This window comes from Sander vitreus, chromosome 24, assembly GCF_031162955.1.
Source record: "Sander vitreus isolate 19-12246 chromosome 24, sanVit1, whole genome shotgun sequence".
NCBI classification, from domain to species: Eukaryota; Metazoa; Chordata; class Actinopteri; order Perciformes; family Percidae; genus Sander; species Sander vitreus.
This window is the reverse complement of record NC_135878.1, coordinates 14,048,802-14,074,371: the sequence shown is the minus strand read 5'-3', so window position 1 is coordinate 14,074,371 and position 25,570 is coordinate 14,048,802. Positions and strand designations below refer to the sequence as shown.

At 41.8% G+C, this 25,570-nt stretch overlaps 2 protein-coding genes across 2 annotated transcripts in view; both read left to right on the top strand.

The window, feature by feature from the left end:
* The window catches only part of ahr2 (aryl hydrocarbon receptor 2), a 90,406-nt gene extending 88,497 nt beyond the window's left edge, over positions 1-1,909 (top strand). The window contains exon 11 of the mRNA XM_078244101.1: positions 638-1,909. Within this exon, the coding sequence (XP_078100227.1) occupies positions 638-724 (87 nt within the window). The 3' untranslated portion in view covers positions 725-1,909. The remainder of the gene's footprint in view (positions 1-637) is intronic.
* A 4,844-nt stretch (positions 1,910-6,753) lies between these two features.
* LOC144513038 (aryl hydrocarbon receptor-like) overlaps positions 6,754-25,570 on the top strand; it is a 43,969-nt gene continuing 25,152 nt past the window's right edge. The window contains exons 1-3 of the mRNA XM_078244100.1: positions 6,754-11,728; positions 13,837-14,024; positions 21,468-21,556. Coding sequence (XP_078100226.1) covers positions 11,688-11,728; positions 13,837-14,024; positions 21,468-21,556 — 318 coding nt within the window. The 5' untranslated portion in view covers positions 6,754-11,687. The remainder of the gene's footprint in view (positions 11,729-13,836; positions 14,025-21,467; positions 21,557-25,570) is intronic.

Here is a 25,570-nt window from a genome sequence, read left to right as displayed (position 1 = left end):
ACACGTCATGACACGGTGTTCATGGGAAATGTAGGATAAGTACAACAAGGCAGCGTTGCCAGATAAAGATTATGTTTTGCAAGCCAAACACGCACAAAACCGCCCAAATTCATGTCATAGCTAGTCATAGTCCATATTGACTAGCTCTAATTCTAAACTCTGGTCGATTCGAAGCTAGAACAGACAAATTACATTTATCTTAAAGTCAAATTCTCATCACACACTCGACAGCCATTTTGTGTCCAGAGCGCACCTCCCTACGTACACACGTTCCACCAAATCAAGTTCCTTCCCAAGACTATTTTGCAGAGGCACCGTTGCTTAGCCGCCTGAGACGATTGTGATTGGTTCAAAGAAATGCCGATAAACCAGAGCACGTTTTCCTCCCATCCCAGAATGCCGTGTGGACTAGCCAGACCCTCCCTCCTCCGCAGCGCTGTGGAGGAAGGTCTGGCAGTGCGAGACTAGCATTTCTTTTACATATTATCCTAAAGTTTTGACCCAAATTCAACTTAATTGGTTGATTGATTGGTCACCAAATTCCCCCGGGTATTTGCGAGTATAAAAAAGGGTTTATTAACTCCAAACTCCAAACTTCAAACAACATTTATAATTCATTCTTTGTGTCGTTTCATAGATCAACAGCTGTCCAGTCGACGGGAACGGCGGTTTCCCCTTCTCCTCGCTCCCCGATGGAACCGCATACTACTCAGAGAGCAAATAGGAACCAGCCGCTGCGGGATCCCCAACTGGGACTGAAACGGCAGTTTAAAGGAAGCAAAAGGACTCCTGTCTCTAAACACCAAAGTGGATCAGACTGACAAACCGACAGTTTCCCGAGGAAAGGACGAGGAGACTCGACAGGACTCCTGTTTTTTCTTTTTTTCCTCTTATTCGGAAACAACGATGGGAGCTTGAAGTGTTTGGTTCAGGAACGGCTGGTCTGTGAGGAAGAGAAGAAAAGGAAAACGTATGTTCTCATATGAAATCCCTTTTTGGGGCTGGTTGGATTGTACCAAAACAATTTGGAGTTGGAGAATTTTTTTTAACCGGTGGTAAAAGTCAGCTTTCTTCCGCCACGTTGATAGATGAAAGTTTGGCTGCAGTCATTACTCATCGTCAGCCAATCAAGCGCTGCACTGCTCTGCTCTGCTCTGCTCTGCTCTGTCTCTTTAGCCCCAGGGTTCAACATTAAGGGTTGCCCGATGGTCCGGGGCAAGCAAAACGCCATATCGGGCAAGTAACTATAACAACCCATTTACCCGTTCGGGCGGCATCGTATCATAAATGACGTTATCGTTGTCTTTCCCCCGTTTTTTGTTTTAAAAAAAAAAAAAAAATAAAATAAAATATATATATATATATATGGACGCACGCTCTACCACTATTCCCACACAGGCACCGTCGGACAATGCTTGCTGAATGCGCCGTTGGCCGATCAAGGATTGAGTTGGTGCCTTAGAAGTTTTTTTTGCAAACATTTTATTTTTTATTAATTGTTTTTTACGTTTTCTTCAACATTTGGCTCTACTTTCAATGTGTGTTTTTTTTTCCCCATACTTTTTTTCCACACTTTTCACGTTTCTATTTTTAAAACGTGGAAAACAAAACAATTTGTATTTGAAAATTGACATTTCGGGCAAGTCAAATTTTTTTTCACTTGCCGAGCAGACAAGTGGAAAACAAAAAAAAACCCAACCTTAACGTTGAACCCTGCAGTCCTCATTGTTAAAGCCTTGTCTCATGCAAAACACATACTGTACAAAAAACACTTCAACGCCTAAAACTGCAACTACAGCGCTCACCAGCCGTTGTTTGTAATTCATGCAGAGTTATGCGTTAAAGGAGATGTTTAGGTAAGGGCGTAACTTTGGGTTTGACATTGGGGGGCAGGGTTGAGATTGTGTATTTCATTAGCGACAAAAACCTCGAACAAAGCGGCAAAAGGTGACAAATGTCGGAAAAAGCAGCAAAAACTTTGGGGGAAAAAATCATAAAAAGGTGACAAACAGCAAAAAATTTCTACCAAAAACTTGAAAAAAGGCGACAAGATACTTGAAAAAATTGTCCCAAAAATTCGAAAAAAGGCAGCATGGGATGTAATCATTATGTTGTGCTACTAGCTAAATGTTAGCTAGCTTACTAACGTTAGCGGTAGCCCCGGTAGTTTGTGAACAGAGACGTCAACAACGTTACAGGCTTCACAGTGTACAGCCCTCGGATGTATCACAAGATAATACACATGATGAACTGCAGCCGTTATAGCCATTTTTTTTTTACAGCTACGGGAACTCAGGAGAACCGCCATATTAGCGCGCAGTGCAGGGCGCCGCGGGTCTGCTCGCGTTCATTATGTGTGTTCATCATGCTTGGTTAAATCATCCTGGATTCGGCTATAAGTGCATGTTAAAATATTTAAAACATAACGGTTTAAAGAAGGACCATTTAAGTGTTTGGTAAGTTGATGTACCCCCAAAAAAAATTATCCGCTGGAAGATGTTTCGGTCACACTTTACTTTAAGGTATCTACATAAGAGTGACATGACACTGTCATGAACGTGTCATAAACATTATAAACAAGTCATAAACGTTTATGACATAACGCTTCTTTTAGTAATTCGGTTTTTGTCATGACAAGTCACGGTTAGGGTTAGGGTTCATGTGTCATGACTGTGTCATGACAGTGTCATGTGTTCATGACAGTGTCATGTCACTCTTATGTAGATACCTATAAGTAAAGTGTTACCGAAGTTTCTTTTGCCATGCAAAGTCTATGGGAAAATATTGAACTGGGCCAAAGGGTTGTCAGATGTTGCAGTTCCATCGTTGGCTACTTTGTGATGCGAGTAAGTGCGTTCGACAGAAAGTGTTTCGCTCCCAGGCCCCCTCCCCCCTCTCTCTGCCAAAGCCCCAAAAACCAGGTGAACAGGTGAAGCAAACAAATATACCCCACTGAAGACGCCCACCACCTGGAGTATCAGTGTGATTAATACAAATGAGACCATAAACATGAGCATACAGGAGAAACGTGTGGCTCCAACAGATGAAGGTTAGTCTGCGTGCATGTGGAAGTTATTCGGTCTCGAAACATGAACAGCGTGAGTTGGATTTAACGAGCCTGGAGGACAGCACATGCGGAGGACACCTGAACGTTTGATCCCCTGAATGAAAGTTAAAAAAAAGAAAAAGAAAGAAAGACCTAACTTCCCGTCAACGCTCCGCTGTCTGCGACGCACAAAAAAACACAATACTCTCTTAATATCTCTATTCTATTTTAGGCACTAAAATATATATCTATTTGTTTTTACTGTTTTTGTCCTTTTGAAAATTGCATCTCGCTCGCGTTCATTTTTGAACTCTTTTGCTGTCCCAGTGAGGGAGATTTGCTTTTGCAGACAGTGTACGTATATAAAAAGAAAAAGAAAAGGAAAATGCACAACGGAATCACAGCATCGTCCCACTAACAGGCGGCTTTTTAAGATTTAAAGATGATGCCGTGAAAACAGCTGCTTGTTAGTGCCTCTTTTATGTATCTTTTTTAAAGCATTCAGTCAGAGATTCTTTTTTAAATCACTGAGCCAGTTCTATATTTGTCTTTTCTTTAATATTTACGTCTTGTTGTTTTCCTGTTGTAGGGAGATATAAAGAAAGAAATATAGACCTTGGTGCCTTAAACTGACAGAAGGCTCAGTCTGTTTATACCTTAAAACATTTCCACTGGGAATATTTGCTGAAAAAAAAAAAAAGAAATGTGCGGTGGAAATTTGATATTTGATATAAACCAAACCTGCCCTTTCCTCAACTTCTTCAGAGCCAATTTGTGAGATCATGTTTGCACTATTTCTTGAATGGTTTGCCAAAGCATAGTGAAGAGAAAAGCATTTTGTTACAAAAAAGGAGTTTTGATAGCAAATTAGGATGGTTTTAGCACTCTGTATACTGTAAAGTGTCGAAAGAAAACTCATCTTAAAGTAATAATAATCTTACATTTTTAATAAGATTTTGCTTTTTAATAGGCCTAGACTGAGAGTCAAAGCTGAGCAGACTCACTCTCTGCCTCAACATTTTGGTTTTAAACCATTCTTTTTTCTTTTTTTTAGATCTGAACATGAAACTAAGGGCGCGTTCCAGGCAACCCGTAACTTACTACTCGTGAACTCGTACCAGATCGTTGTACTCCCAGTTACAGTTTTTGACGTCACACACACATAAACAACAATGGCGACCCCTGTTGATGCTATACAGACGCCGGTGATTAACGGTGAGAAATAGAAATGAATAGACATAAATAGGCAACGTAAAATAATTCCGCACATTGTAATCCAAACAATACACATAGGATTGTGTACTACTACAGGTTATGTTTATTAAATGAAGCCCAAAATATGTTGGCGACTAGAAATCGCTAGTATCAGCTAGCGCTAGCTAACGTCAACGTTAGATAGCCGCTAGCTTGAAGGGTTTGTCGTGACTTTTCCTGGAACACTACCAAGTCGTGAGTCATGACTTGAAGTCGTAACTTACAGGCTAAAAATTGTGTCTGGAACGCAGCATAAAGCTGGCGATTGAAGACCAGGAATGTTAATCAGACTCGCGGTAAGATACTGAGATGCGAGAGTGGAGCCTTAAGTCACATTTCCGTCCTCTTCCTCTTTTCCTGCTTCTGTCTTTGCGGTTTCATTATTTAACCGGCATTCTTGCGCCGCACGAATCTTCCCAGCAGCAGAAAAAAACACAGAAGTCAAAAAATATATATTTATAGGCAGCTATTGTGTATTTAAAACGAGGAAGAAAAAATGGGGGAAAGACTTCACAAGTACCTTTTAATGGACATGTTTTTGATTGTCTGTTTATTAAAAAAATTAAAAAAATAATAAAAAAATAAAAATGAACACGATTTAGCACTTAGAGTGAAAAAAAAAAAAAAATGACAATGCCTCAAAACTGTGCATCGCTTCATCTATGAAATTTGGTTTTGTGTCGCCAGTTATCAGTTATCAATTTTATTCAAACAAACAATTCTCCTAGAATAAGTAGGTTTCAGCTGATTTTAGAAGCTGCAAAAGTAGCAACAGACTTGAAGATTTCAAGCAAAATACCAAAAAAAGATAGTCAGCCCGTAGCGTATGTTTCCATCCACTTATCTGAAGTTTCCTAAAAACGTTCCTGGCGGTGAAAGTTTTTTTCATTCGATATGACTTCATTTGCATCAAAACGTGTGGATGGAAATACGGCTAGTGAAGCAACCTGTGGTGCTGCGTTCTCCGGGGATACCAAAGGGAAAAAGATGGAAACTTTCTACTTTCTGTGGAACGCTTTTTTCAAAGATTTCTGCACATAAGATGAGCAGAAAAACAGACCACAACGATTGGAGTCGTGGTTTGGTATTCACAAACGAAAAATGCGCTGCGTTCGCGTCTCACGGTTCCAACGTGTCGGTAGCGTTTGCACCAACACCGCAAAGTCGCACTTAAAACTGGGGTGCATCGATTTTTTACGCTGTCGGTCAAACAAAAACAAGACCTTTTTTTAAGAGAAGCTGCACTATTTCTTTGACATTTTAACAATAAATACACTTGGTCTGGTGGCGGAGTCACTATGGGGGGAACATAATACTTTCCCCCTGACCGGATAACATAGCGTTACCCCAGTATGGATACTCAAAAGCACTTTTACCACTTGACAGAGCAAGATACATAAAAAAAGCTTTTTTAAAAACTGCCGTATTGGGTCGGATTGTCCATACGTTATAAGTGACCGGACAAACGACCCAACGGAGCGGCCAGAGGTCTCGTTTCCCCACATTTTTTGTTAAACGTTAGCTACCTGATTGTGTCTCCAGGTAAGAGACAGCTAACGTTAACCGTTAGCTTATCTTAGATGATTGTATCTGACTGTATTATCAGTAACGTTAGCCCAGGGTCATCAAACAGTCTGTTGTTATCCCTTGTTATTTAAAGCTATATTAAAGACTAGTATGTCTAAGCATGTTAAAGCGTAACTCTCGCCAAAATGCAACCTAGGGTCTTTTTGTGGATGTACCCGAGTCAAACTTTTGTTTAAAAGTATATTTAGGACGGAATCTGCACTTTTAAGATTTACCGTATTCTCGTTTTTGGGTCAAATGGCCTTTGAATGGGAGTGCTAGGGGCACTTTTATGCTAGCCTCAAAATAGCTATTTTTAAAACACTAAGAAGGCTCGACACAACATGAAACTTTGCTTGAAGTATCGCCAGGGGCTCTACACCTTAACGAAAACGTTGACAACATTGTTTGTGTACCCAGAGTTTACTAAAAAGAAAGGTTTTGAGCAACTCACGTTAGCAGTAGCAATAGGCGATCTCCGGATGCGATTGAACGGACTCCATAGGAGGAAATGTCATTCTTATATGAGGCTCCTTTTTCAACTACAAGGTCAATATTGTGTTTCACTAACGACAAAACAACGAATTGTCCGTGCATTTATATGGAACTAAGCTTTTGGAGCTTTCCATCTTTACTCTCCTCCCTCGACTATTTTTGAAAAAAAAAACCTTTCTTTTTAGTAAACTCTGTACACAAACAATGTTCTCAACGCTTTCGTTAAGGTGTAGAGCCCCTGGCGATACTTCGAGCAAAGTTTCATGTTGTGTCGAGCCTTCTTAGTGTTTTAAAAATAGCTATTTTGAGGCTAGCATAAAAGTGCCCCTAGCACTCCCATTCAAAAGGCCATTTGACCCAAAAACAAGAATACGGTAAATCTTAAAAGTGACGCTTCCGTCCTAAATATGCTTTTAAACGAAAGTTTGACTCGGGTACATTCACAAAAAGACCCTAGGTTGCATTATGGCGAGAGTTACGCTTTAAATGAATTAATTCCGTGTAACTGTCACAGTTTGGACTGTAACAGCGACGTTAGCGGTATTAACGTTAGCCTATATTCGGCCATTGCGAGACAACAGCGGCTCCCTCTGTCTATTCGGCAGTTTTTAAAACTTAAGATCGGGGATGTTTTAACTTCTTAGGGGCGCAGAACGCCACATGGCAACTTTTCGGCATTGTACCAACCAAAAAAAATAAAAATAAAATCGTAAAAACGAGTCCAGATCAACCGCTAACAAAGTCCACGTTAGTCCAGTTAGTAATCAATTGAATGAATTATTTTTTCTGGTCTTAGTTATGACTTTGAAGCTTTGGCTTGCTTTGGCTAAATTTTTCACAACGTGATGTGCTAAAACTCTTCATTTTAGACTCAAAATGTGATCGTAAAAACATCTACCTTGCGTCGAATTGAATCACAAAGTTTTTCTCGACGGATGTGTAAGAAGCATACGAGAGAAAAATGGAGCATCTACGCAGAAGGGAGTACTTTAGCGCAACACCCCCCCTTTTAAAAACGTGTAGCTTGCAAGTTAACAATTACAGTAAATCTACACTTTTGTCTGATTTAGGTACATCATTTTGTTTTTGAAGATTAGGTCTCAAGTGATTCATTCTGGATCATTTGCATATTAGACGTTTGAAAATTGAGCCAAAAGCAATTATAAGAAGAAAAATCTTAAATGGTGAGAAAACATCCCTAAATCCCCAAGTTTCTCCCCATGTTGATCACTCACTGTTGATGTTTCTGTGAACATAAGACTCAGCACAAAATAAATCGCTTGTTTTGGAGGTGTGTGACCTCAACCTGGACCTTGTTGTCCTATGTTTTTGGGTGTATCTGACTGGAACAATAATCTCTGACATTGGTCCAGTATTTAGCGTGAACGCTGTTACCGGCAGCCACAGACCGGGCTGCAATGTAACCCTACGGGGGGAAATGTGCATCGTCAATTCCGTCCACTAAAAGTGCTCGTTTTGCCGCTGACATCCATCCATCTTCGTCCGCTTATCCGGTGTCGGGTCGCAGGGGGAGCAGCTCCAGCAGGGGACCCCAAACTTCCCTTTCCCGAGCCACATTAACCAGCTCCGACTGGGTATCCCGAGGCGTTCCCATGCCAGGTTGGGCTGACAGGCTCAGATTATTATTCTAAGTGTCTGACAACATTATGGAAAGGATCCCTACAGAGATAGACCTTTAAAAACCTCTTTAAGACCTTTCTGTTTAACCAGAAACAGCTCTGAGGTCGCTAACGCTGAACCCACCAGACTCCATTTAAACAAACAATACTTTTAGCATCTATAGAGCCAACATATTTGCACATGTAAATCTGTAAACTATGTGTTTATTTAAACCAAAACTAGAGTTGTGATGGTTGGAAAAGTGGAAAGACGACCCAAAACGGCTTTTCATAGTTTTATTTTGTTTCTGTCGACTTTGAATGAAGTGTGTTTTACGATGCTAAAATCAGTTTATGTACATGGAGTCTGGTGGGTTTAGCGAATGCAGTTTTGCGGATGTAATTATGTTTAAAAAAAGGATCTTACTCTTTAACAGAAAGGTCTATCTCTGTAGAAATCCTTTCCATAATGTTGTCAGACACTTAGAATATTAATCTGAGCCTGTCAGCAGCAAAACAAGCACTTTTGTGGACGTAAAAGTCAAAATAAATACAAGATGCACAATTGCCCTATTAACTTACATTGTAGCTTGTTTCTCTGACTGCCGACTGCAGCGATCTCGCTTAATACTGGACCAACGTCAAAGATTGTTGTTCCCATCAGTCACTTAGACACAAACACATAGGAACATAGGGACCAGGTTGAAAAAAAAACAGAAGTTACCCTTTAATGCCTCTTTAAATTTGAGCTCTTTCAATCCAATCACAAAGTATTCATATAGAAATATTAAATCTATTTTGTTGCTTGCTTCTAGTTGAAAAAAACAAACAAACAACCCATTGCACTTATTATACTTTGCAAACAACAGGAGGCTAAGGCTCCACATTGCAGTATCTTTGTGTACCTGTATATAAATACATAAACGTTCTGTTTAAAATATGTATGTCCTATATTGTGTATTTTAATGCCGTATTGCCTTAACCCTGACCCACGCCTTCATCATTTATTGTACATATTGCACAGCATATGCAAAAAAAGTATGTTAACTTCCTGTTATGATGTTTTTTTTGTGTGTGTTAACTTTTCAACACATTGTATCTCGTTCATTTGCCTTCCCAATCTTGCCTCTAACAGTGTATTGAGTGTTAATCTCTCCATGCTTGTAACAGCGCGTTATATAATAAAACGTCAAAATGTAATACATTTTATACTTCATTATGAAAATGATCTGCCGCATTTTGTAATAAAAACCCTGAACGCAACACGTGATACATGTAGTGATGAAAGGTAATCTACTGAACACAAAGTATCTTTTTTTAAACTAAATTTTGAGTCACCATGATTAAAATAGACATGACAATGTTAAAAAAAAAAAAAAAAATGAATAAAGACATCCATTTTGGTTGGTTATTGAATAATGCACCACATTACATTTTGGTTAAAATAAAGTGCAACCCTTCACATTTGGTAGCAACCGCCGCATTATGTGATAATTCATTACAAAGTGCAGGGAAATCTGGAGGCGGCCTTTAGCTCACTTGGTAGAGCGCGCGCCCCATTGGACCATTGGACTCGGTCCTTGCCAGCACATTTTGCCAACAAAAAAAATGTATTACACATTGGGTTTGGGGTTTTATTACATAATGTAGTGAACATGCATAACATTTTGAAATTGTATTACATAATGCGTTGTGACAATGCTCACCATATTAAAGGTGATCTGATTACACATTGCTGTGTTTTTTAATGTCGGTCTGCTCTGTCCTCTGGGCTCTAAATACATGGGTTTTCCCCCCTTTCTGCTAAAGCCCAAAACAGTCTCCTAAGACCCTCCCCCAACAAGGGAGAATGAATGCGTGTGTGTGAGCAGTGAGACAATGAGTTAATTAAACCATGTAAACCTATTCTGGTACAACCTCAAAATACAATTATGAACCTGAAAATGAGCGTAATATGGCCACTTTAAACGGTGATAAGAAATATATCGGGATGCTTGACTATAATTGGAGAGCATGAGAAAACTGCACAAAAAGTAGAAGAAAACAAAAAAGTCTGTATAAAGAGGAAGAATACAGCGATGTCAGCGATAGATAAAAAAGGTGACAAAAACTTTACAAAAAACTTCTAAAAACCAGGAGAAAGACTGTAGAAAGAAGGAAGGAAGGAAGGAAGGCAACACTGGGTCTAAAATAGTAACAAAAACTTCGGAAAAAGCAACAAAAACTTCAAAAGAGTAACAAAAACTTTGACAAAAAGAGCCCAAAAGAAGCCCAAAAGGCCCAAAGAAGGCGACGAAAGCGTCACATTTCTGGTAGAAAAAAAAGTCTATATAAAGAGGTACAATGGTCTGGTTCAACAGCCTTGGAATTGAAAAACATTTTGCAAAAAAATGTACAAAGTTCCCCTAAGGGGACATGTACCCCCCCATTTGAGAAACTGTTTAAACCATTCAAATGGAGTTCTTTGCTCATGCATATTTATTGATTGATTGATTCATTCATTATCATTGTAGTGTTGTTGAACGTAATGGTCACCAGTAGATGGCGGTGTAACTACATGTTTAGCATCTGTTGCCTGTTTTATTTGACAATATGCTCCAAATTAAGCCCTAAAACCATAGACTGTATATATTATTAACACAGAAAACAATAATATATCCATGTATAAAAATATACAGTATGTTTAGGATTATCATAACTGTATACATGTTTTAGTTGGTCAACATGGAGCCAATTTTGACTACTTTGCTGGTTAGTCTTGTCCATAAAAATTGGAACAAAATAATTTTTTGTGATCAAGAAAATGTGTCTTTATTTGTGTCTAAAGGGTAAACTATTTGCGTTTATTTTGCTCTGAACTGCTGTATACAAAATTACACCAAATCTAGATGTTTATTAAAATATTAAAACAACATTACTGATGTATATAAAAAAGTCCCTAATGTACTGTTCACTGTTGTGAAAGGTATCCACCGAGAATAATGGAGAATATTTAATAATAATAATAATAATAATAATAATAATAATAATGCATTTTATTTACATAGCGCTTTTTAGAACACTTATAGATACTTATAGATATATACTAAGAAAAAATTGAATAAATACTTTTATTACACTTTTATTTAAATAAATAAATAAATAAATAAAATAATAATATATACATATAATATAAAAATACAACATTAAAATCTTTAAGCGTTGTTTTTCCTTGACGTGATGACGTGACATTTGACCCGCTGCACGCTCCCGACGTGAAATCAGTGACCGGCCGCGGGAAGCGCGCGCTAGTCCGGGGTCCGCGAGACGAGAGAGAGCGGCAGAGAGAGGAGAGGTCCAGGGAAGAGAGAGAGGAGAAGAGGACGAGGAGGGACAACATTTCACTTTCTAACGGTTTAATATCAACGTTTTTGGGGCTGAACTTCGTCCCCCAGGATGTGAAGCTTAAACGGAGTTTAAGTTTTTTTTTTCTTCGGGATTTGAGCGCCATGGACGGGATAACCAGAGCAAGAGGAACGTTAGTTAGTTCGTTGGTGGTCCGCCGGTAATACTTCGACAGGCAGCTTTTAGCTAGTGACAGAGTGTATCTTTAGTTATGGCGTCTGCTGTATTTCTTCTCATATGAATTACCGCTGGATTCTTCCGTCTGGAGTTTGTATATTACAAGTTATAAACAGAGACAATAAAGCAACAACAACAATAACAACATGTATGCTGGACGGAAAAGAAGAAAACCTGCGCAGAAGGGGTAATATTTTTGTTGTAGCTTTTTAGTCCTTTTCAATGGAATTCCATTGCTAGGCAACAGCCTGGCCCCTTGTTAACCTCCTGTCATTTAGCTAATGCCATTCACATAAACTGCAACAGGAAATCAACTTATGTTTATGTTTACTAATGCAGACACTGCATTTTGAGAAAACAGCCTTTTAAAGATATGGATTATGAAATATCAGACATTTTTGCAAGACATTTAAGGTGAAGAGGGGTACAACATTTAAACTAACAGATATCAACGTGACACTTGATACCAGCTGGTGACTTACATTAAGACATATTTTTATGTTTAAATATGCAAACGAGGCATTATCTAATGCTAACTTTTGGTGAATTTAGGAGACATTTACAGGCGTAACATAGACAAAGTGTAGTAAAATAATAACAATCGACTGTAAATGTGTATTTTGGATAGTTTTCTTCTCAATAGACTGAAAGAAGACATGTTATAGAAGCAAAAAGCCCCAAAACCTCCAAATTAAAAAATGATGTTTAAGTGTTAGGTGGTTTTAATCAACTAACGTTACTGACACCGATTCGGGTTCAGATCTTCACTTATCTAGCAAGAATATTTGTTTCAACATTTCCTGCATTCTGCTGGGTTTTTCTGCAACAAATTGTGCCTTTTTTTTTTTTTGCATGCGGATATCTTTATTCATGTAAATATTATTAGAATTAATGAATTAATCTGCTGTACTGCAGATTCAAAACATTACACACGTTTTGGGGTGTTTTTTTTCCACTTTTTTTGTTCTTTTCCCCACTTTTTAAAATCAAATTCAATGAAAGTAGTGAACTGAACATTTATTTTACGGAACCGTCTGCCTTATTTTAATTTTTTTTTAGTTTAATTTAATTTATTTTTTGACATTTTGGTTTAAAGAAACCCAAATTTTCTGATCTAGAAACTTTTAGAAAATGGGTCAAATTTGACCCGAGGACAACAGGAGGGTTAAACTCTTTGACTTCGTTACCCCCGGCCAGTTTTTGCTTGATAATATTCTGGATGTTCAGAGCATATTGTTATTGACATCTCTCCCCCACTTTTAGCAATTGTACTTCTCAGTGATTGGAGTACTGTAAATGAAGTACACAGAGAAAATGCAAATATGCGCGGAGTGATTTGCACCTGAGAAGCCCCGTGGTGAGGAGCAGAGAGTTTGCTCAGAGTTGGAGTAATATCACTCCGCCCAAGTAGCAGAAGTAGCAGTGCTTCGCCTTCTGAGAATATAGTTCCCAGTATGTATACGGTTAGAAGATGGCTGCGTCTCATGTGACCTTGTTATTTGTACACGCCGTGACTATACAAATCACAACATGTAAACAGGAACATGTTGGCGTTATTTTGTCACTTATTGGGAGCAGTAGGCTAGATGGAGCCAGTTACCTCCAGGATCTGTGCTAAGCTAGGCTAGCGGTGGGGCTGTCAGACAGAGCTACGACACGCACGGAGACAAGAAGGGTATGTATGGACTTATCTAACTCTGGGGGATACGGTGAATAAGACAAAGTCCCAATAAGTCGGCGTGTTCCTTTTAAACCTGATTTGTGCGTCTACAATTAAGCGATGATGTGTTTGCGCACCTGATGGCTCTGGTTCACAGATCGGCTCATAGGTGCGGCCATTTGACAGTCAGTGCTTTGGAATTGGAAGGAAGTGACATCGTGATATCCTTCTGTGTCTAATGTACACAAGTGTGTTTAGTGTTTTGCAAATCACTGTGTGTATTGTTTTGCAAAACGTGCAAGGCTGACATTGTGCTTTTAGTGGTGCACATCTGGGCCAATGTTTTGCTCCTTGAGTATAAGTGTTTTGATAATTGTGTAATACTTTTGATTTCAGTGTGTAAGCAATCGGCAAAAAGTGTAAAGTGTTCTGCATTCCTGCTGCTTTCAGTATTCTGCTAAAACACAACAAACTGCTCGTTGAGTTTAAAACAAATGAAAGGAAATCACTTTCGCACTGTGTTTATTGCGCCGGTCGATGGCGATAAAAAGACGATATGTTGTGCAGCCCTAATCCACGTGGTCATATGTCAGTGTAACCTTATTTGTGACACTGCTGTGTCCCTTCATGTCCAGAGTCAAACCGACCCCGGCTGAAAGCGCCAAGTCCAACCCGTCCAAACGCCACCGCGACCGCCTGAACTCGGAGCTGGACCGGCTCGCCAGCCTGCTGCCCTTCCCCGAAGACGTCATCTCCAGCCTGGACAAGCTGTCCATCCTGAGGCTCAGCGTCAGCTTCCTCCGCACCAAGAACTTTTTCTCCGGTAAGGAAAACACCAGATCATAATGAGATATAATGGAGCTGCAGAGCTGGGCACAATAACAGAAACACCTCACAGACTGGGACACAATAACAGAAACACTGAGACACAGACTGGGACACAATAACAGAAACACCTCACAGACTGGGACACAATAACAGAAACACCTCACAGACTTTGACACAATAACAGACACACTGAGACACAGACTGGGACACAATAACAGAAACACCTCACAGACTGGGACACAATAACAGAAACACTGAGACACAGACTGGGACACAATAACAGAAACACCTCACAGACTGGGACACAATAACAGAAACACCTCACAGACTGGGACACAATAACAGAAACACTGAGACACAGACTGGGACACAATAACAGAAACACCTCACAGACTGGGACACAATAACAGAAACACCTCACAGACTGGGACACAATAACAGAAACACCTCACAGACTGGGACATAATAACAGAAACACCTCACAGACTTTGACACAATAACAGAAACACTGAGACACACTGGGACACAATAACAGAAACAGTGAGACACACACTGGGACACAATAACAGAAACACCTCACAGACTGGGACACAATAACAGAAACACCTCACAGACTGGGACACAATAACAGAAACACCTCACAGGCTGGGACACAATAACAGAAACACTGAGACACAGACTGGGACACAATAACAGAAACACCTCACAGACTTTGACACAATAACAGACACACTGAGACACAGACTGGGACACAATAACAGAAACACCTCACAGACTGGGACACAATAACAGAAACACCTCACAGGCTGGGACACAATAACAGAAACACCTCACAGACTGGGACACAATAACAGACACACTGGGACACAATAACAGAAACACTGAGACACAGACTAGGACACAATAACAGAAACACTGAGACACAGACTGGGACACAATAACAGAAACACCTCACAGACTTTGACACAATAACAGAAACACTGAGACACAGACTGGGACACAATAACAGAAACACCTTACAGGCTGGGACACAATAACAGAAACACCTCACAGACTGGGACACAATAACAGAAGCACCTCACAGACTGGGACACAATAACAGAAACACTGAGACACAGACTGGGACACAATAACAGAAACACCTCACAGACTGGGACACAATAACAGAAACACCTCACAGGCTTTGACACAATAACAGAAACACTGAGACACAGACTGGGACACAATAACAGAAACACTGAGACACAGACTGGGACACAATAACAGAAACACCTCACAGACTGGGACACAATAACAGACACAGACAGGGACACAATAACAGAAACACTGAGACACAGACTGGGACACAATAACAGAAACATTGAGACACACACTGGGACACAATAACAGAAACACCTGAGACACAGACTGGGACACAATAACAGAAACACCTCACAGACTGGGACACAATAACAGAAACACCTCACAGGCTTTGACACAATAACAGAAACACCTCACAGACTGGGACACAATAACAGAAACACCTCACAGACTGGGACACAATAACAGAAACACTGAGACACAGACTGGGACACAATAACAGAAACACCTCACAGACTGGGACACAATAACAGAAACACCTCACAGGCTGGGACACAATAACAGAAACACCTCACAGACAGGGACACAATAACAGAAACACCTCACAGACTGGGACACAATAACAGAAACACTGAGACACAGACTGGGACACAATAACAGAAACACTCACAGACTGGGACACAATAACAGAAACACCTCAAAGACTGGGACACAATAACAGAAACACCTCACAGGCTTTCACCTGGGGTTGTTTTGCGTCTCTGTTATTTGGCGTCTCTTTGTAATTGGTATGTGTCTCTTTGTGGTAGTTTTGCATCTCTTTTTTTCACATCATTTTGGACCTTTATTATCTCCATACCTGTGTCTGGAAACGTCGGAAAAGCTAGAGCAGATAATAAACCACTAACAATCAAAAAGCTTGAAGACAAAACTTGCTAAAGAAGTCCAACTGCAGTCATTAGATCTGAGAAAAGTCTTTCAGTCACATTCGTTCGGCTTACAGTAGGTGCTACACCTAAACCTTATCAGGGCAGGGAAAACCCTGCAACGGGGAATATGACAAAAAGCTCCCAGGAAGCCGCATATTTGGGGTTCTAAACTGCTTTCGGCGGCGGTGGTTTTAAAGTGGTGACCATGATGACTTTTGAAGTCGAGACAGATAGGGAAAGAAAGTGACGCAGGTAAATGTCAGTCTGTAGTCAGTGAAAACAGATGCTTTGCCCTTTTCCTTTCCCCGCCTACTGAAATAGCTTTTCACACCTCGCACACAGGACCTGCGGACACAGAGGCAGAAAAAGATGCAGAAACAGACGGCGGAGGACAGTTTCAAGTAAAAAGACAGAAGGTCAGGGAGAGTTTCTGGAAGCCACGTTGGAGCCTGTGGTGAGTAGGGCTGGATACCGAATTCCAGACTTTTTAGGCACCGACCAAATTGCCTCTAAAGTATCGTATGGAAAAATGCCTCATCATTCAATACCTTTGGAGTAAATCAGCGTCAGGGAGCCAATCAGCACGCAGCATTCTTCTAGCAAGATCTAATGATGTCGGTGACATATTAGCACTGCTCCAAGGATCCAAACGCGCCTGGCTTTCAAAGGGAACGGGAGATGACACTCTGATTGGTTTATTGCATGTTACGCTTAGATCGTTAAAATAGGGCCCTGTGTCTTTGAGTTTTGGACAAGCAGGTACTGTAAAGGAAATGGCTCATTCAAATGTTTTTAGGTGAGCCTTTTTTATTCATTTCAGAGGTTTAGAGTTTGTGACCTTTGTGTCTGGGCTGTCTGTGATTCAGGCTCTGTTTAAGAAGTGATTTAGTGGCTTTGTGGAGGTGCTAGCAGACTTACAGGCCTAGCAGATGGATTTTGAAGAGGTGTGTGTGTGTGTGTGCGCGCGCGCATGGGTGTGTTCACAGATTTGCTGTAAGAGGCACATTGTAAGTTTGTCCAACAAAACAACAAAGTGCCTTCAAAAATCCTTGAACCTTCACTGAACGTGGGAAATATCAGAATCCTACGGCTGCAATGACGGTGCAGAGACTCGTTCACTTATATTCAGACAGACAGTATGATTAAAAAAAATAGTGTGTATTTTGAACATTAAAGCATGTAAACATGTAGTAGAAAGCCCAAACACAAGTACAAGCCTGCAAAAAAGAGCAGAATAAAGCCCTGTCTGGTTTTCAGACTTCACCGTGCTATGGAAACACTCCTCTATTGACAAACTGCAGAAGCTCTTTGGCTGCTGACGGCCAATCACAGACACTATTAGATCTTGGTAGAAGCACGCTGCGTGCTGATTAGCTCACTGACGCTGATGTGATTTACTCCTCAGGTATTGAAATTGGGCACAGGCAATTCGGTCGGCGCCTAAAAAGTAGTGGTTTTGGTACCCGGCCCTACATGCTGACCCTGCAGAAACAGGCCAGCAGACCCATCTCTGTGTGAGTGCATTAAGCCTGGACGATCCCCCCTCCCCCTCATCGTAGCGTCTTAGTAAACCAACCTTCACGTATAGTAGGTCAGCTCGTCTTGCCCGTGGCCGCGAGTTGACCCGTGTCCCAAAGTCTCAGTCTCACAGTAATGTAGGTCTGAAGAGACTGCAGAGAGGAGGTAGGGGGGGAGAGGGGGAGATGAAAGCCCCAGAGAGTAAAAACACGACGGGGATAATCCAATCACGGACGCTTTACAGAGCTTTTGAAGAACGAAGGGAGGGGGGCCCACTTTTCAACTTTTGACCCCCACAATCTCAGAGAAAACCCCTGTTTTTAAATGTTCTTACAGTCGTAGTTGCGACGATTATAGATGTTGTCGGTACGATTATAGTCTGAAGGATTTCACGATTATCACGATTATGATGCGTGAATCAGTTTCACCACGAATGTATAAAATCACGTGACCACTCTAGATTTGAACGTGTCATCTTTTGCTGCCTTGAAACAGAAATAACAGTTTTGTTAATGGTGTTGTTAAAAAAAGATTACGTGACCAATCGTCAAACTTTTTATTTCAATTAATCTGACAGGTTTAGAGAGTTCCTTCCTGAGGCTATTTTGCAGAGGCACCGCGGCTCCGTCCGGCGCTTGGTGCGCCCAAGTGATTGGTTTAAAGAAATGCCAATAAACCAGAGCACGTTTTTCTGCCATCCCGGAATGCTGTGTGGACTAGCCAGACCCTCCTCCGCAGCACTGTGGAGGAGGGTCTGGCAATGCGAGACTAGTCACACCACAAACAAAAGGTCAAGTTGGCAACAGCAGTGCTGTCCTTCTTAAGACGTTGGCCCTAGAAACGGCCCTGCTAGCTGTTGTTTCTAAAAGTCGGAGCCACTTCTAGACACGATGCACCTGTCACGGGTAGGGTTGGGTAACGAAACCCAGTTCCACTATGGAACCAGTTCCTACGCAACCGGTAGGAATCGAACCGGATTAGAATGCAAATTTCAGTTCTTCATTTCGGTTCCACTTAATGTGTCTTCCCTCTGGGCTCACCAAAACGGCCGTAAAAGCATATTAAACCATTCACTGCACGTGAGCGCTAGTAAACATATTACATCTTTGATGTCATTTTTCAGTTTTTCAAGGATCGGTTTATCATTTTAAAAGTACCGGTTCGGCATCGGAATCGTAAAAATCCAAACGATACCCAACCCTACTCCCAGGGAGATGCGCGGCATGTTGCCAATGACGAAATGCAATGATGAGATCTCTTTGCAGCCTTATATCCCATAGGGCAGGGGTCTTTGATAATACATTACAAATTATGTTAAGACATTTTAAACTTGAAATTCAATTCAAACTAAGAAATGAATAATTTGGTGGCCCCCCTGCAGTAACTCTGAGGACCTCCTAGGGGTCCTGGACCCCCTGTTGAAGACCTCTGCCATAAGGAATGAAGAAGAGAACGTAAGTAACGTTTTAAGCGGTAACGTCAGTGACATGTTTGGGCTGTTGCGCTGTAAAACGTCGGCTCCCGACTCGTTAGCTGTTAACTGCGTCGTTAACATCGCCGTACACCGTGAACATTAAACAGGCTAATGTTAGCCAACCGGTAACGTTGACAAGCTGGCAAACACTTAACAAACAACGTTAACAAACAATAAAGTCGTTAGCAAGCTTAGCAGCTTGGGTCGAGATCCCCCGTTGCAGCTCCAGCTGTCCTGATGTCAGGGCCGGGCTCTGCTCTGCGCTTTTTCCTTCTGTTTGCTTACTTGATAAGAATCGCAGCAGTATCCCACCACGGGACGCCATTGTACATCACTCTGACGGTCAATACTGGCAGTGGCCAGCGTCTGCTTTCACGTGTCTAGGGCGCGTTTGTCAAGGAGGTTTAATAAGAACGGCACGCACTGCCACAAACAACGTGCAGCCAGTTAACACTTGGTGTAGCCGAGCCTTTACGTTGAATTAACCGTGAAAGCGCGGTCAACAGTGAACTCGGTTAACCGCTGCATCCGTAGTTGTAGTCCATTGTGTATTCAACCCATGTCTGTTCTTTGCAGAGAGCTAGTTGGTATCATGTTGGTCTCACTCTCTGTGAGTATACGGGAGACTTATGTTAGGAATGGGGGAGGTTACACACCAACAGTTGACTTTGCTCCGCTGTCAAGAAGAAACTCAGTTCAGTTCTCATTGTACAAACACACTGTAAGTTGCAGATCTCTGTTGTTGGCGTTGTCATTTGGCAGGGAGGCTCTCCTCCCGTCAGCTCTGTGTTTTGGTCGTGGCGATGAGTAGCTGGATTAGACGGGTCATTGTTTGTGTCATCGTCCCTGCAGACTGTGGAAGAGACTTTAATCCGCGGCTGCTGCAGGTCGATGAGTAGAATAGATGAATACATGTTGCAGTCTCTCATGTGTTCCGTGTCAGGCTACATTTACATTGCTACGATGTATGTGGCTTCCTATGTGCCTTTCGCTCTGTGAGCCAGATGACTGTAAAGCGTCTGTTGTGATGTTTTAATTGGCTGTCGGTGTCCTCGTCGCCCTCCGTTGTGCCAACACACTTCCCCTCCTCCTCCCGTTTGCCTCTGGGTATTTTTTCATGCCGCGGGCCACCGTTCATGACATCAGCGCGCGAAAATACCCCCCCCACACCCTCAATTATTGATAGTCAACATGCTTTTCCTGCTCTCTCTCTCTCTCTCTCTCTCTCCCACTACACTGAGCGCTGTCGCCAAACAGACAAAGCTTGGGGAGCATTCCTTTTTATACGAGGAGACATTTTTTGAGGTGAACTACAACACACTTATGTCACAGGCATTAAACAATAACAACTGCGAGGGACCATTCTGGTGTTTATTCATGTTTTATGCGTTATTTACTTCCCCTTTCACCCATTTTCCTGAACATTGCATAAGTTTTAAGACTGATTTGGCTCTTTCCAGGCAAAAATTTGCTTAAAAAAAGCAAATAAAGTCTCTGTTTATTATATCTAATATCAGTGTTTTCGCTAGGTTTGTGGAATTTTTGGATTGTTCCACAGATTGTATTCTTCAGCTATAGGAAAGTGCATGTTAAGCGATACTTGGCTTGAAAACAAACTGAATTTAGGGCTTGGTTAAAGCCAATTAGCCTACTGCTTCTTATGCAAGAAAGCAATTCATTTTGTGACTCTGTGTTTCCTTGTACGTTTTGATTGTTGATGTCATGATGTAGGTCTTAAATTTCATTCATAATGGATACGACGGAGCTTTATCGGACCCTGTGTGGAATTTGGGTCGCGATCAGAAGAAGCCGTTTAAGTGGCCTCTGTGTCGTCCGCAGCGCTCAGAGACTTCCCCTTCCATTAACGTCTCCGGCCGCTGCTTCAGAAAAAGCTCTTTTGTGTTCCTCAGACTCAACCCACTCAAACACATTTCAACCCCAGGGTCAAAGGCACCGGGCCGGCCTCCGTGTTTCTGTCTCAGGGGTCAGAGGTCACAGAGAAGCCCCTGTGGGCGGTTTTGTCCGCCTTGTCAGAGACGGTTTAGAACCGAGACGGCCCCAACTCAAGAGTAGTTTCCTGTATCTGTGTCCCGTAGGCTCGCGGCAGGTCCTGAGTGTATTGATTCTAATGGGAGAAGTAAACGAGGAACACAGATCATGAGTGATTATTTCGCCCCGTAGAAACCAAAGTCAATATTGGAGCCATTCTTCACAAGCCACAAATCTCCGGAACTTTCTGACACTAAAATTGGCAATTTTTCCGACCTGATGCGGACCTTGGAGGCGCTGCTCTACTGTATAACATGGTGACAGATTGCCGTGACAGGGGTTTTCGGAGACGTCTGCTAATCGATTTGTGTTTGGCCAACAATCCAAAATGAAAGCTATTTGTGCTGTGTCCATCACTGACTTATCCTCTCTGTTCCTCCCTCTGTAGTGGCGCTGAAGAACCAGCTGTCCAACGTCACGGCGAAGAGTGGTGCTCACAGTGACGGCCGCGTGCCCGAGGGGGAGCTGCTGCTGCAGGTTGGGGAGGCTGCTGTCATATTTAGACTTCCATCATCAGTGAACGTGTTTTACTGATTTTCTCTTATGTCCTTAATCAGAGCTGGCGCTGTCCTTAAAAGGGTTAGTTATTTTTTTTTGTCGAAGTAACAACAATCTTCGACACTGGTCCAGTACTAAGCGAAAACGCTGTGACCCGCAGCTGCAAACCGGGCTGCAATGCTATCCTTTAGGGCAGGGGTCTTCAATGTTTTTCAAGCCAAGGACCCCTTAACTGAAAAAGAGATGGAGCAGGGACCCCCTACTACATATATTGTATAAAATGAAGTTGCATATTAATCTGGTCCTACTATAACTTTTAGGGCAGCATGAAGCATTTATAGATACATTGTTTGCATAGAATACTAAGCTATTAAAGTAGCCTAATAATTGTTGGCATGCTTTTATAAATCATGTTTTAATGTTAAACACATGTGGAACAGTCAATCCTTTGGGATGAACTGTATCTGTAGATGGCTACCTTACATTACCATCAGTGGGGATTTGTATTTGCTAATAATATGTTGGAACCTCTGCAGTGACTCTGAGGACCCCCTTGGTGTCCCGGACCCCCTGTTGAAGATCCCTGCTTTAGGGCAAATGTGCAAAGTCAATTTTGTCCACTAAAAGTGCTGTTTTTGCCGCTGACAGGCTCAGATTATTGTTCTAAGTGTTTGACAACATTATGGAAAGGATCCCTACAGAGATAGACCTTTTTTTAAAGAGTAAATTCATCTTGGTTGAAGCAGAAACAGCTCCCAAATCGTTATCTCTAAACCCACCAGACTAGCGTGTGTATAGAGCCAGCATATTTTCACAGGTAAATCGGTAAACTATGTGTTTATTTCAGCCAAAACTACAGTCGTGATTGTTGGAACACCAGAAAGAGTAACCAAAACGGCTTTTCATAGGTTCATTTTGTGTCTGACGACTTTGAATGAAGTGTGTTTTACGATGATAAAATTACTGTTTATTTACATGGAGTCTGGTGGGTTTAGCGATAGCAATTTCGCAGGCGTTTTTATGTTTGAAAAAGGGATCTTATTGTTTAACAGAAAGGTCGACCTCCTTAGAAATCCTTTCCATAATGTTGTCAGACACTTAGAATAATAATCTGAGCCCAGTGGCAAAATCAAGCCCTTTTTTGGACGTAAATTGAAAGTGCGCAATTGCCCAATAACTTCCACTGCAGCTCATTTTCCCTGATCGCCGACTGCAGCGATCTCTCTCAATACTGGACCAATGTCAAAGCTTGTTGTTCCCATCAGTCACTTAGACACAAAAACATAGGAAAATAGTCTGGTCAAGGTTGAAAAAAACCCGAAATTACCCTTTTATTCAGAATTGTAGGTGATTTTGAAGATATGACGTTGAGAAATATCTGTGTGGAGATGGAAATTAATTAAAAACATAATTTTAGGATGATTCATTCGATAGGACAGCCCTATCAGACACACATTCCTGAAAGATACAACCCCAAAAAGTAACGCTTTAATGTGGTGTGGACTAAAAGAATGTGGCTCAACTATACAGATGTATTTACACGTTACAGACATCTGGATACAGTTTGTATTCAAAGTGTTTGATCACTACCATCCCTTTAGAACGTCTCGGACATGTTGACATCTGGATTAGAATGTGACTGGACTGGGCACAGTCGAATAGCTATTAACTAGACACCCCTGGCTCTGAGGATCTGAGTTCGTTGTGGCTTTTTTTTTCCTGTGCATCATGCGAAGACTCTGCACACAACAGCAACAACTGGCGGTTGTACGGTCAGTTCAAATCCTTCTGATGGAGGGGAGGCTGCTCTGCACAGCAGGACAAGAGCAGAAATGGCTTGTTTTCGTGTTCTCGTTTCAGCTTTTGGAAAATAGTTAGAGAGATGAGTTTGGAGTTTACCGCAGGGATGAGTTGTTTTTCACTTCCATCTCACGCTATTATTGTTTTCAAAAGCCATATAATGGCATTGTATTGTGTCATATATGTGTGTGTGTGTGTGTGTTTACTCTCTGAGAGAGACCCCCCCACACACACACACACACACACACACACACACACACACACACACACACACACACACACCAGATACCAGTGAAATCTCATGGTTCTTGATACCCAATTCGATACCACGGTCAAAAACTTAAACAAAACGATGAATCCCCTGTCCTTCTTTTATAAGGTGTATTTTAGGATAACACAGATAACACTTGGGACTGTTGGGACAGTGTAATACCATTGATAAATGTTTTGAAAAGAATATTTATGTATTGATTTTGCTTTGCTATAGGCACTATTGACGCAGCGGGGCCGGTATTAACTCACATTATCGCGCCGTTTTGACAAAAAGAGAGCTGAGCCAGAAGGCAAAGCTCTCAATCTACCGGTCAGTTTTGGTTCCTACCCTCACCTATGGTCATGAAGGCTGGGTCATGACCGAAAGAAGGAGATCCAGGGTACAAGCGGCCAAAATGGGTTTCCTCAGGAGGGTAGCTGGCGTCTCCCTTAGAGATAGGGTGAGAAGCTCAGTCATCCGTGAGGAGCTCGGAGTAGAGCCGCTGCTCCTTCGCGTCAAAAGGAGCCAATTGAGGTGGTTCGGGCGTCTGGTAAGGACGCCCCCTGGGTAGGGATGGGGATCGTTAATTTACATTGATATTGATACCATTTTCTTGAGACTGCTTAACGATCCAAGTCTTCATCGATACCATTATCGCTACTTTTCTGTTATTTGGTGGAAAGACGAGACGACAAATTCTTAATCTTAACAGAACCTTTTGTTGCAAAAAGTCTGTGACTGTTCTATTTCTCTGTTGCTGTTTTTGGTATTTTTGACAACTTATGGTCATATCTAACTCTTCTGCCCCTGGGTGATTCCTCTTTGCTGTTTTCGATCTTTGTTTCAGCTGCAATGACAGACCAGCCTTCCATTGGTTGACAAGACGTAAACAAGCTTTGGGGAAGCTTGTCTTTACCTATAGTCTTTACGTACTGTAAATCATTTTTCCGGTTCACGCACGTATCTATTTTTAGACATCACGTTATATGAGCCACTAGTCTCGATAGCAGTATCGATAAGCTCGGACCTTAATGATTTTTGGGTTATGAGAAATTTGGAACCGGGTCCTTAATAGAACCGGGTCTCGAGACCCATCCCTACCCCTGGGCGCCTCCCTAGGCAGGTGTTCCAAGCACGTCCAGCTGGGAGGAGGCCTCGGGGAAGACCCAGGACTAGGTGGAGGGATTATATCTCTCCCCTGGCCTGGGAACGCCTCGGGATCCTCCAGTCAGAGCTGGCTAATGTGGCTCTGGAAAGGGAAGTTTGGGGTGGAGCTGTTTCCCCCGTGACCCGACCCCGGATAAGTGGATGACATGTATGCATATACTACACGCAAATAGGACTATAGCTCTCATCTGGAAGACAATGGAGGCACCTACAACTTGTGCTCGGATCAAGAGTATGGCGCAATGTATGTCCACGGAGAGACTGACATATAAAGTATATTGCAACGTGACATCATGACTTCACGTAAACATACACGCCCACTTTCTTAAGCCAAGTGGCATGTTATCTGTACGCATTTTGAGCTGAGTGTATGTCTGCGCTGTATACAGCAGACGTAAACATACACACTTGGCGTGTTATCGCCACGTGGCATGTTATCGCGAGAAGAAAAGCGGTGGTTGAGTTTAGGAAACGTGACACGGGACACGAAGGAAACGTGACAGGCGGGACACGGTCCCCGGTCTCCTGGGTGAAAGTCTTTCATACTACCCGCTACGGCGTAAATTCACACGCAATCACAAGGTAATGTAAGTCAATGGAGGCCAAACGGCGTTGATAAACACGCTAAAAAGCGAGTATGCGTCTTCATAACACGCCAATAAATGGCATACGAATTGGCGTGTCGTACATACGCCACTTCATGAGATCAGTCTGTATATTGAGAGGACATTGAGGGTGTATGAGATAATCGGGAAGACATTTGACCGGTTTAT